At 40.8% G+C, this 12802-nt stretch overlaps 1 protein-coding gene across 1 annotated transcript in view; it reads right to left on the reverse strand.

The window, feature by feature from the left end:
* LOC101847815 (dmX-like protein 2) overlaps window positions 1-12496 on the reverse strand; it is a gene marked incomplete in the record, with an annotated part of 126185 nt that extends 113689 nt beyond the window's left edge. Inside the window, 1 exon segment of the mRNA XM_035969182.1 lies at window positions 12271-12496. Within this exon segment, the coding sequence (XP_035825075.1) occupies window positions 12271-12354 (84 nt within the window).
* Between the last annotated feature and the right edge of the window lie 306 nt (window positions 12497-12802).

The following is a 12802-nucleotide window of genomic DNA, read 5'->3' on the forward strand; positions in this document are numbered from 1 at the left end:
TTAGTTGGTTTGCGTTTTTAAAGAAAAACTTTTTCCGCAATAGCAACACAAAAAGGTCATATATACGTGAAGAAGAGTATGTGTTACTTGAGAAAAAAAGGAGAGATATGGGCAAACGGTGTTTGACAGGAAAGAAGGGACGGGGCAGACCTCCAAACAAGAGCAACTACCAACCACCCACATCCCTTACTTTAAAACAGCCGTGGCGAATAGAATAACGACGACAATGATAACAATCACGACAGCAATAACGAAAGACTTGTGTTTGTTTGAGTAAAGAGAAGCACCTCGACACACGTCAACAGTCATTTGGTGTCCGGGGGGGAGCAAGACAAGTAGATAGAATTAACAGAGGGAAAGAAAAGAAGATGGACTTACTTACCAGTGACGCCTACCAACCATCCGCATACAGCGAAAGACGCCAAAATTTGAGACCAAAAAAAAAAAGAAAAATAAACGACAGAAGAAACTTTAAAATTCAAATATACTTGGCATCTCACCAACTAGCAATATTAAGCCCAAACCCTCTGGGTCAGAACTTTCAGTCAGGTAATTTTTACCAGTTGAATATTTGAAACCATGAAGAAAAAAAAACAATCCCTGTCAAGTATTTCGTCGGCTGGATAAAAGGCCGATGAAAAGTTTTAGCTTTAGTATAGGCTTTACGGCGCTCGGAACTGCATACGGTCATACGAGCGCCAGAAGACGAGAGGTGTTACAAAAGAGTAACAAACATAAAAAAGAAGAAGAAGGGGAGATGAGGACGATAGATGTTTGGTAGGAAAGAAGGAGCAAACCTCACCAGAGCACCCGCCAACCACCCACTGGTACAGGTGTTAAAAGAGAGCAACAAACAAACAAAAAGAAGAAGAAGGGGAGATAAGGACGATAGATGTTTCATAGGAAAGAAGAAGCAACCACACAAGAGCACGCGCCAACCACCCACGGCCGATGAAAAAAATCACGCCGTCTGTTCAAAAGAACAGAACGGAGACGACCAGGATCCCACACAGGAACACTTCCAAGAACTCACCATTAAAAAAAATAAGTGTTGCCAAAAAATAAATAGGAAAGACAGTACAAATACACTGTCTACCCTCCATCATTGTCATATTAGGTAAGTATAATGTATATATTATTATATTCTTGTGCATGGAAAATTCAGCATGATCGAGTCAGAAAGATACCCCCCCCCCCCCCCACACACACACACAGACAGTCAAACTCAGAGAGATAGAGATAGAGAGAGAGAGAGAGAGAGAGAGAGAGAGAGAGAGAGAGAGAGAGAGAGAGAGAGAGAGAGAGAGAGAGAGAGAGAGAGAGAGAGAAGCGGAGAGAAAGAATGTGTGCGTCTAAAAGTAGAAAGTGCAATACTTGTAAATCCTGCAACAGCTGTATTGTAAAAATCGTAATGAAAGACAAGAGACAAGAGTATTGGTAAACAAACCATAAACAACTCCATAATCAATTTTTTTCTGTTTGTGTTGTATTGCTGTTTGTTTTTTTAGGGGTTGGGGTTTGTTTTTTGGGGGGGTTTCTTTAGGGTAATATTTTTGCTTTCTTTTATAGTTGCTTTCGTAGTTGTTCGTTTGTTTTATTGTCGCTGTTTGTCTGGTTATTGATTTTTGTGACTTTTCGGTATTCGTGCTTTGTTTGTTGTGTTTTGCATATGTGTGGGTTTTTTTGTGAGTTTTTTTTGGGGGGGTGGGGTGGGGGGGGTCACGTTTAGTTTTAAATAAAGCAACGCAAGTTGACAAGAATACGACCATTCCCGAAATGAACGATAAACAACAACAACAACAACAACAACAACAACAACAACAACAAAAAGACAAGGACGGGGTGGGGGATGGAAATAGGGGCTATCAGCAGTGATTAGCGGCCGACAAATTCGATCATAAGTAAGAACATCTTTAAACCACAAAAAATGAATAGAACCACTTCTCTCTCTCTCTCTCTCTCTCTCTCTCTCTCTCTCTCTCTCTCTGTGTGTGAGAAAGTAAAAACGAACTTAAGTCTTTGTGTGTGTGTGTGTCTGTGTGTGTGCGCGCGCGTACGTGTGTGTGTGTGTGTGTGTGTGTGTGTGCGTGCGCGCGCGTACGTGTGTGTGTGTGTGTGTGTGTGTGTGTGTGTGTGTGTTTTAGTTTTTTAGTAAGTTTTACGGCACTTGCAACACAATAAGGGCATATAATAAGTGCCGAAGATTACAGGTGTTACAAGAGAGTAAAAAACACATAAAGGAGGGGAGATAAAAACGATAGATGTTTGATAGGAAAGAAGAAGCAAACCCCTCCAGAGCACCCGCCAACCAACCACTGTGTGTGTGAGAGATAGTTCTCTCTCTCTCTTTCTCTCTCTCTCTTTCTCCCTCTCTCCCTCTCTCTCTCTCTCTCTCTCTCTCTCGAAGAAGAAGAAGAAGAAGAAGAAGAAGAAGAAGAAGAAGAAGAAGGAAGTGAAACAGGATGAGGTTGGGAAGAGAAGGAGATTATTAGTGAGCGAGCAATACATTATCGGGGACAGCAGCCCAGGCCTCTCGACTCACTAAATCCCTGTAAGTCCTCGCCACGGCGCGCCCTTGAGAGGCTAGAGGCTCTACAGAACCCCTTGCTTATGTACTGAGGAGGCCTCTCCTTTGTTCCGACTTAATGGAAACGTGGACACATCTCCACGCAACATGGTTTCCATTTCTTCTTATTTTTTTGCATGGTAGTTTAAGTAAAGAAAAGCCCATCGACATAATAACAGTCGGGCGGGGGAGGGGGTGCTTTAGTAGAAGTTTTAGTTTTAATAGAGGTTTTACGGCGCTCGCAACTGCATAATATAAGGTCATATGAGCGCCAGAAGATTAGAGGTTTTACAAGAGAGTAACAAACATAAAAAAGAAGAAGGGGAAATAAAGGCGATAGATGTTTGATAGGAAAGAAGGAGCAAACCACATCAGAGCACCCGCCAACCACCCACTAAGTAGGGGTTTTACGGCCCTCGCAACTGCATAATATAAGGTCATATGAGCGCCAGAAGACTAGAGGCGTTACAAGAGAGTAACAAACATAAAAAAGAAGAAGGGGACATAAGGACGATATATGTTTGATAGGAAAGAAGGAGCTAACCACACCAGAGCACCCGCCAACCACCCACTTAATGGGCACGTAGACAGATCCCACACAACACGGTTTCCATTTCTTCTTATTCTTTTGCATGACAGTTTAAGTAAAGAAAAGCCCATCGACATAACAGTCGGGGGGGGGGGGGGTTAAAAAACCCCAAGAAGGACAGAAACAACAGAAGTAAAGAAAACTAGGCCTTACTAGTGGCTCCCTCTGGCCATCTCCTTTACTTCGTCACAAAGTAAACACCATTGCAGTGTATGATCCAACCAGGGGGGTTAAAAGGTAGCATAATAATTATGAGCAGTAGATCCTACTCTTAAGAAAGGAACACATGATGACCCAATACAGTAGATCCTACTCGCAACAAAGGAACACATGATGACCCAATACAGTAGATCCGACTCCCGACAAAGGAACACATGATGACCCAATACAGTAGATCCGACTCTCGACAAAGGAACACATGACCCAATACAGTATAGCAGACCCAACAAGCAACAAAGGAGAACGTGACCTAAAAAAAAGATGATCGGAGATCGGAGATCAGAGCTAAATTTGATCCCCCCTCCCCCCTCCCCTCAATGTTACATTGATCCGAATAGCTGGCAAAGTAGCTGGAAGATTTGAGGGGAGCACACGCGCGGAAATCGTTTGATTTTGTTTCAGTCCAAATAGATTAAATTAGCAGGTCATACGCAAACTGACATGCTGAGAGCTGACAATCTATAGTCCTTCGTCTCTTTTCAGAAATTCTAATCCTTATTTTTCGTACATAATAATTCCCAATTAAAAACGATTTCAGATGATGTTTTTCCTCTTTTTACTGAAATCATATAAGAGGCAAGCTTCCGACCCTGCCTTTCTGGGCCGACCCGGGCTGTGAAGGGTACAAAATCCCAGCAGAAAGACCGAGAGATAATCGACAAATATTCTCCCAGCTCGGGAATCGAACTCGGGTCCCCTTGGTGCGACAGCAAAGCGTCTAAGCAAGCACTACACCAAAGACCCCGGTTCAGTGCGCGAGACCGAGGCAATACTTGCAGCAGCACATGACATGCTACTGGTTCGGGGATTTCCTGTAACAGTTATAATGGGCCTTACGGTCTACCTGACACAAAGAGGAGACTTGTTTAGTTTAGTTTTAGCAGAAGTTTGTTTTTTGTTTTAGTAGAGGTTTTACGGCGCTCGCAACTGCATAAGGTCATATGAGCGCCAGAAGATTAGAGGTGTCACAAGAGAGTAACACACATAAAAAAGAAGGTGGGGAGATAAAGACGATAGATGTTTGACAGGACAGAAGGAGCAAACCACACGAAAGCACCCGCCAACCACCCACTAGTACAGGTTTTACGGCGCTCGCAACGGCAATATAAGGTCATATATGAGCGCCAGAAGATTAGAGGCGTTGCAGAAGAGTAACAATAACAAACATAAAAAGGAAGACGGGGAGATAAGGACGATAGATGTTTGATAGGAAAGAAGAAGCAAACCACACCAGAGCACCCGCCAACCACACACAAAGAGGAAACTTGGCGCAATGGTATGAGCATGAGCAAAAAAAAGGCAAGAAGAGCGGGAAAAGCCGTTAAAATACCTTTATAACGTACATCGAACATAAAAGAACCAAACAAAAAAGAAAAGAATAAAACAACAACAACAAAAAATTAACAATAGTAAGGTTAACGGAATACCACAATGCGGGAATATGTAGTGTGTGCAAGTCCAAATCTTCAAAAGGATCTACACGAAAAAACACACCAAAACAAACAAAAACATGTTTTTTTTAAACGATAGAATAAAACCTTCAGGACATGTTATGTGCGGAACAAAGCGCAAAACTATCTAGATCATTAAAGCGCGGGGTGGTGACACAACTCGAAAGTTGTAAAGACCCCACCATCACCACCCTTAAGAAAATCGTCCTACTTTCTCCTGTGCCCCAAGCCCAACCTTCGTTTGTCCCCTTCATCATGTAAACCCCACACTATGTTCCCCATTTCAAAGTAAACCACAGACCCATGTCAAATTGAAGTGCCATGGAACCCTCATCGCACTACGACGACTGTTTTCGCGACCAGGGTTTACTTTGGTTTAGTTGAGCGTATTCTTCTATTCCGCAAGTCCAACATCTTTCTACTCCACCCAATACGAAACGTCTGTGTGTGTTTGGGGGGGGGGGGGTTAAGGAGAAAAAGAAGGAAAGGGACGAGTGAACCCAGTAAGAAAACTTCCAACGCCCCATCTACGAACTGTTAATCTCCAGAAGAAAGAGCAAGAGGCCACAAGACGGCTGGCTACCACCGCTTGTTTAATAACCTAATTCCAGGCAAAATTCTTCTCTTATCTTGCTCTGCCGCATTCATACTATACTGAGAGTGTCCAGAAAGCCACCACTGTAATGATGGTATGCTGACTTTCCAGGACATTTTCTCATCTTGCACACACTGCTTGTGTGTGTACAACATAGGTCTAAATCATTTAACAAAAGGAAGATGAGATGTATATGGAACCGGCGTCAAATGACATATTTGATACCCCCCCTCCCCAAAACACACACACACACACACACACACACACACACACACACACCAAAAATGTTTTGGTATCAGTGTGGGGGGGAGGGGGCACTACCCAAACTGTAGAGCTAAACTGTTTCTTGTTCAAGGTAAGATTATGCGGAAATGAAATGGCGAAAGGCAAGAGAGATATAGGGAGATAATCTGGAGAAAAAAAATCTTTCCTGAATTAAAATTTTTTAAAAAGCTTTAAAAATCCAGGAGCAGCTTACTAAACGTGAGTCAGCAAAAAGAGATGAGTACTAGATGGAAATTTTGAAACTGACTTCGGGATTGCAGGAATTGACATTCTTTCTGGACGATGAAGTTGTTGAACGCCAGTCAAATAAATGCCACACTCTGCCCAGGAGAACTTAAAACACACACTTTAATACACCGAGATGTTTTCAAGCACTATACGTTTCTTTTCTTTTCTTGTTGGTGTATTTTTTTGCCTATTTCAATTTTCGTTAATGTTTTCAGCTCACGATTTGAGTCATCTATGCTGTTTGACATACTTTACTAGTTGTATACTGAAGTGAAGTTAACTCCAATGCCATGCAATACAGAAAACAAGTGCTTTACACTCAGCGATCATGCTCCTGTGTATGGTTAATCAGCACACAGAGACGTAACATAATAATAGTTCATTCTGTCTGAATTCTTGTGAAAGAGATGAATGGACAGTACATACTGTTCAACCTCAGTATATATTGTAAAATTAGTTTTTGTAAGTGTTTTACGGCACTTGCAACACAATAAGGTCATATAAGTGTCAAAGATTAGAGGCGTTACAAGGGAGTAACAAACACAAAATAGAAGCAGGGGAGATAAAGACGATAGATGTTTGACAGGAAAGAAGGACCCTGAGCAAACCACACCAGAGCACCCGCCAACCACCCGCTTTTGTAAAATTAAAATTGATGAGAGAGAAAGGGAAGAAAGAAAAAAGGTAAAAAAAGATAGAGATGGAAAGAAGGAGAGAGAAAAAGGTAGATAGAAGAGAAGATGAGATTAAAAGCAAAATAGGAGAGTAACAGTCAAATTACACTTTAAAAACATTTCATGAATGGCTTGAATTTGTAGATTTCTCTGAAAGCTCAAATTCATGTAGACTGTGAAAGAAAGCTGACACAGTTGTTTCTTTTTAACACATACGATTAAACTAATGAATGCTCTGCAGACTTTATTAAGGTCTTTTATTTCAAAATTGATGAATAATAACATAAACCAAAATTAAGGAGATAATCACTTACACCAACTATCTTTGCACCCGCCAACTGACTATCCCCATTGCACGCACTTCTTATTTTCATTCCTCTTGTAATTTCCAATGTGGGTAGTATCGTGTTTCATTTTTTTAAAAGACTTCTACACAAATTCACATTTTGCTCGCTGTTAGTACTGTCACTTAGTTTTGTCAACATATCTTTTAGTCTTCCATGCACAATCTGACACTGATGAGTGAGTGGCTCATTGCAAAGTAACGCCATCAAATATAAAAATCAAGATGTAACAGTTTGAATAAACACACTCATGAGATGGGCCACCCTGAGGTAAAAAAAATCATAAAATTATCAAAAGAAAAGGGCAGGTTCTGGTATTTCTCAATGAGCTAAGAATGAAAGTTTTAAAGAAAATATGTGTTTGTTTACATCAAAAGGCATCTGGAGATGAGATTCAGAAATATGAATAATGGGTAATCAAAGAGAACATTTTAGAATTGTACAATTTGATTCCATTTTCCGTCTCTTTGGCTATACAGTTACAACTGTCTTCACCACCTCAAAACAATGAATTAAAATTCTCTATCATTATCCGATAGAATAGATTCACACAAGTAAGAAAATCTGCATTGAAAAGAAATGAATGGCACTTGAGAAAGACATACACTGGCCTGACCCTAAGCAGAGGGACCAAAAACCCTAGGGGCCTGGAAGACCTGTAGCAAACAGCAGCCTTCCCACTGGAGACTGAAAGGTCCATTAAAAGATAAATGAGAACAAGACAAAAATATGAATATTACAAACAGCATTTCTTTTAAATTCCTAAGGTAGTCTTTAATGTTTAACTTGACTATTTTGATGATATATTCATTTAATTTCAATGAACGAAGTGTAATAAATCGTAACAGACCAACCTATAAAAACACAAAAATCTCACTTTGCAGGTTTCTTTTTAAATGTGTACAACACTGAACTTGGACGGCAAAATTGCAACACGAGAAAACGGTATACTAATAGTACAGTAATAACTGTGTGGCATTCGATGCATCTACACAGGACAAGTGTTTTAACTTAGCACAGAGCTCTACAGTACAGCCAGTTTGTTATCGCAACAGACTGACAATAAAAATGAGGGAATCCCTAAAAATGAACTCAGAATAAATCTTAACCATATTACCTAAACAGTTAATGTGGATTTGGATCATAGGTAGGCTACATCATAACTGTAACTTTGTCTCAGAAAAAAATATGTTCTACTTCACAAAAATTTGTGCAACGCATTGAACAGTACCTGAATCAGTTTGCAGAATAACAAGCATGTTAAGAATGCAGTAGATCAACCTCACACAGGAACAAGAGTGAAAACAAGCATACACACACATGTATACATATTTAATTCAAGCATAAAATTTGATAAAAGAAACATTCAAATTCAAAACACGATCACAACAATATCAGTAGCACTGAGCTCAGGAAAGAGCCAAGGCAAAATCAATAGTAGTGTATCATTTTGCATTTTACTTGAATATCCATCACAGCAGCAGCATAGTTGCCATGTTTTATTACATAATACGGCGTGTCCACGTACACGGTTACTGTGGGCATGCAGTCTCAGAGTCTACGTACACGCTAACCGGAAGGTCCACCATCGTTCTTCATAGAAATATCGAGTAGTGCGACTTGCTGTGTTGTGTGTGCACTGAGCGAACTCTGAACTCTGACATTCTCAGATGTGTGCATTGTGCAGGGCCACGTTCTTTAACAATGGCCATTCCAGCTGCTTTTTTTTCGCTATCCAAGTTCATAGTAATAGACACCTTGTGTAGATCTAGATACACGACTACTCCATCTGACCCCCACAAGCGAAAAAGTTACCGTGCACCTAGCTCAAGAGGCCCCCGAAACTAAGTACCCGGTTACCACGTACGTAGACACCCCCATTAAGAATAAAAGCTTATTTTCAAAATAAGCAGCTTTTACGACTGGAAGGGTGAAAATAAAAATTACGATCGACCTCTCACCCCGGTTGAGAGTTGCTTGAGTTGGCTATTCTCACCCGATGAGAAACAAGACCAGTTTTTCCTAATCTCGGAATACTGTCTATCGGTGTAGATGAACAAATTGACATTTATAAGCAAAGAATAAATGACGTTATAGCACAAAAGTAAGCTAATTTGGTCGTCTACAAAGATACTTTTCGAATCCAGCCGAACTATGCGGGTCGCCATTTTGTTTTGCCCGGAAGTTCTCACAAGTTCTACTCCTTCTCTCTCTTTCTTTCTGAATACCGTCTATCCGTGGGGACGATCAATTTTTGGTAGTCTACAAAGATGCTACGGCTATTTAACTTTTTGAATCGAGCCGAACTACATGGGTCGCGGTTATTTTGTTATCCCCGAAAGTTCTCGCGCTACTCCTCTCCCCCCCCTCTCTTTCTCTTTCACTACCCACAGACTTTTTACTTTTACTTTTCCGATTCAGCGGCCATTTGGGTTCCAGCTCTTCGGTCTGTCGATATGGCAAAGAATTTACAGGTTTTAATCAGCTTTGCTTTGTCGCTGTATAGAGTATTTCCGATGTCTGGGGAGGCAGGTAGGTAGGTGCTATGTAGGTCGCAAAGTGCTGGGCAGTTAAAGAGGTGGTGTGGTACTGTTTCATCCTGGCAGTCGCACAATGGGCAGTCGGGTGGGGTATCCTTGCAGATCCTATTAAGGTAGGAATTTAGTGGTATGGGTTGTGTTCGCAGGCGAAATATCGTGACTTGTTCCTTCTACTCAGGGAATTTATTGCATCTTTAGAGTTGGGGGCTGTCATGTGTGCAACCCACAGACAAATTTGCATGCTTTCAACACAAGAGAGCTGGAACATTTGTTCACGATGAACGCTACACTGGTTGGCCTAGGCAATCACGGTGAAAGCACACCCGGTGAGAATAACAAAAAGGCTCGCCTGCGCTATTCTCACCAGGGGCCTTTACGAATTTGTGTTGGCTAATGATGAATGAAAATCTTACCAAAATCTAGCTGTGAAACTGTATATGATGCAAACACCTGATTACATACTCACTATTTAGCTTGGTCTTTTCATTTCCTATCCTTGACTCGTGAAAGTGACAGAACTCTGTCGCTCAGGCTCAGTTGGCAAATAGGCTAGTCTGGATTTGTTTCAAGTCTTACTTAAAACTATTTAGTCTATTAGATTTATTTATCCATTATCAGGCCTAAATATCTAAATTTCATCAACACCTTTTAGATTTTAGATTTAGAGTCACTGTAATTTGACAATTTGACTTTAAAGACTTAGGCCTAGATTGAACAGATTTTCAGACTGTGAAGAATGAGTTGAAAATAATTTTTAGAAGCACTCCCATTTCGCATCCCATCTTCTACCGGAAGTCAGCTCCTTCACCACTTTAGTGCCGTCGGATATACCAAAGGTGATTATTTTGTTGTTGTAAGGTTTAGTTTTACGTCTTTTTTTATATAATGCATCCTTTTGTAGTCATTAGGGGGGCTTCAGGGGGTCTCCCCCTGACGTGCGAGTACGTTATAGCTGTGTAGTAAGGCGGGGGTTCAGGGGGGTTAGGGAGGGGGGTTCAGGGGGGTTCCCCCCCCCCCTGAAATAATGTGCTGTCATCTAAACTAACTAACCATTTGCGACATTTTTCATGCCACAATCGTGTTCAGGGCCCTAGAAAACCCATAAAAAGCTACAAAATAATACCCTTTATGAGACGGGAGGGTTTCTATAAAATTTACCGAATTATTTAATAAACAGTAATAAGCCATTTTATTCATTTATTGGCACTCCTTTACAATTGTGGTCCCGTTTATAAGAGAAACTCGTTTTCACCCTACCAACGAACTTCTGGTTCTAAACGATTACTTTTTTATGCGCGTGCCGATAGGCCTATGGAGGGATAGCCAATCAAACCTAACTGTAAAACATCAAATTATGATCAAATTCAGGGGGGCATGCCCCCCTCAAACCCATGTTTTTGTTAGGTGTGGTCAGGGGGGCAAGCCCCCCAGAAACTCCCTTTGCCTTGTATACAAGTGAAATTTTACTGCTCCTTTTGTAGGCAACATCTAGATCTACTGATAAAACATCGATACCGAACACTTCAATCAGTATCGATATCCAGTTAGTCTTTGTATTGTGATTTAGTGCTAGATCTAACGGGACCGCAATTGTACAGAGAAGTGCCCATTTATTTAAGATAACATTTACGGTAAATTTTTACTTTCACTCCCGCACACAGATGCACTGTTTCAGGGGTCAAACTGCAGTACTGTTTGCTGCAGATCACACATAAAGCCACTAAAACTGTCGCAAATCAATTATTTTCAAGACAATTTCAAATCTAACTGTAAAATGTCAAATAATGGGTAAAAACAGGGGGCATGCCCCCCTGTAACCCCCCAGATTTTCTTTTACCCCAGTGGGGCAGGCCCCCCTGGAACCCCCCCCCCCCCCCCTGATTGGTCCAAATCACGTCTATCTCGGTTAAAAACAATCAAATATTTCAAAAAAACTATTAATTTGCAACGGAAATGAAGTTGATATCGTGTTCTGCTCATCAATATTTTGTAGAAAATAGACAACTGGTAGCTGAGTGTGAGACGGGAGAGAAAGTAAAAAAATACCACATTTACTTCTAGATCTATACGAAAATTAAGACCCCCAGAATCTAGCTATCATAGAATCTACTAGATCTAGATCTAGATATATGGGAAGATTGAAGAATAGCGGACCACTCGTATCCATTATTGCGCGAGAATGTGGGGTGGGTGGGGCGGTGGGTTTTGGGTGGAGGAGGGGGAGGGGGGGGGGTTCAGGGGGGGTCTCCCCCCTAACAAAATTTTAATGAATGGATATCTACCGGTCCGAGATTTTCCATTGCGAGATATCAAAAACTGGGGAAAATTATGAATTCCTAAGGTTGAGACAGAGGCAAAGTCAGTCCGCTGGCCCTGTATTCTTCAATCTTACCTCTACATCTTGATCTACATTCTAGATCTACATATCTAGCACTAGCACTAAGATTGCTTGTTCAATTGATCCAACATATTATGACACTTTAAAATGTGAAGCAGTGGCAGACAGAAGTGCATCATAGGGAATAAAATAGTAAAGTAAATGATGATGTTGTGTGTTAAGTATGTTTCTTTGCTGTAGAGTAGATCTAAGATCTAAACGGAGAGACTAGATCTAGATCTAGATGTAGACATCTAGATCTAGATCTAGAATCTAGAATAGATCTAGAATCTAGATTATAGATCTAGATCTCTAGAAATCAAGTCAATAGTCAATAGTCAATAGAAGGAAGGTGAATAGTGAAGGCAGGGATGAGTGAGGAGAAACAAAACAAAAACTCACCACAAAATTAACGCCTTCCACACTTCCAAGGGCATAGCAGTCTCCGCCATTGCAAGCTCCAGTGAGAATTTGATGCCTATTCATTGTATCACAGCAACTTATACCACTAACGATGGCTAACCATTGAAAACAAGCCTCTAACTATCGGAAACTTTGTAGTGCTCACATGATACGTCAGTATTTCCTTCCTCGGTAACGGCCATATTGGAAAAATTAGCCTAAACTTGGATGCCAGTGACTTGTAAGCTTTCCACATGAAAATAAGAAAGAAAACCGCTAAAATATCTGTAGTTGCGTTCTGGGCTGTGCCTTGTTGCTTGATTGAATGTAGGACTATGTGCAACAACAAAAAATCGATGGAAAAATATTTTTTAAGACAGTTGGGATAAAAACACATAAACATAACAGACCCCATAAAGCAGTTCCGGTAAAGACCTATTAAGTATAATGTTTTATTTCTTTTTCAATTGCCAACACGACTAAATCTATGGTTTATATGTCAGAAGGAAAGAAGCCTGGTTTATAATAATGA

The sequence above is a fragment of the Aplysia californica genome, unplaced genomic scaffold, assembly GCF_000002075.1.
Source record: "Aplysia californica isolate F4 #8 unplaced genomic scaffold, AplCal3.0 scaffold00124, whole genome shotgun sequence".
In the NCBI taxonomy this organism is placed as follows: domain Eukaryota; kingdom Metazoa; phylum Mollusca; class Gastropoda; order Aplysiida; family Aplysiidae; genus Aplysia; species Aplysia californica.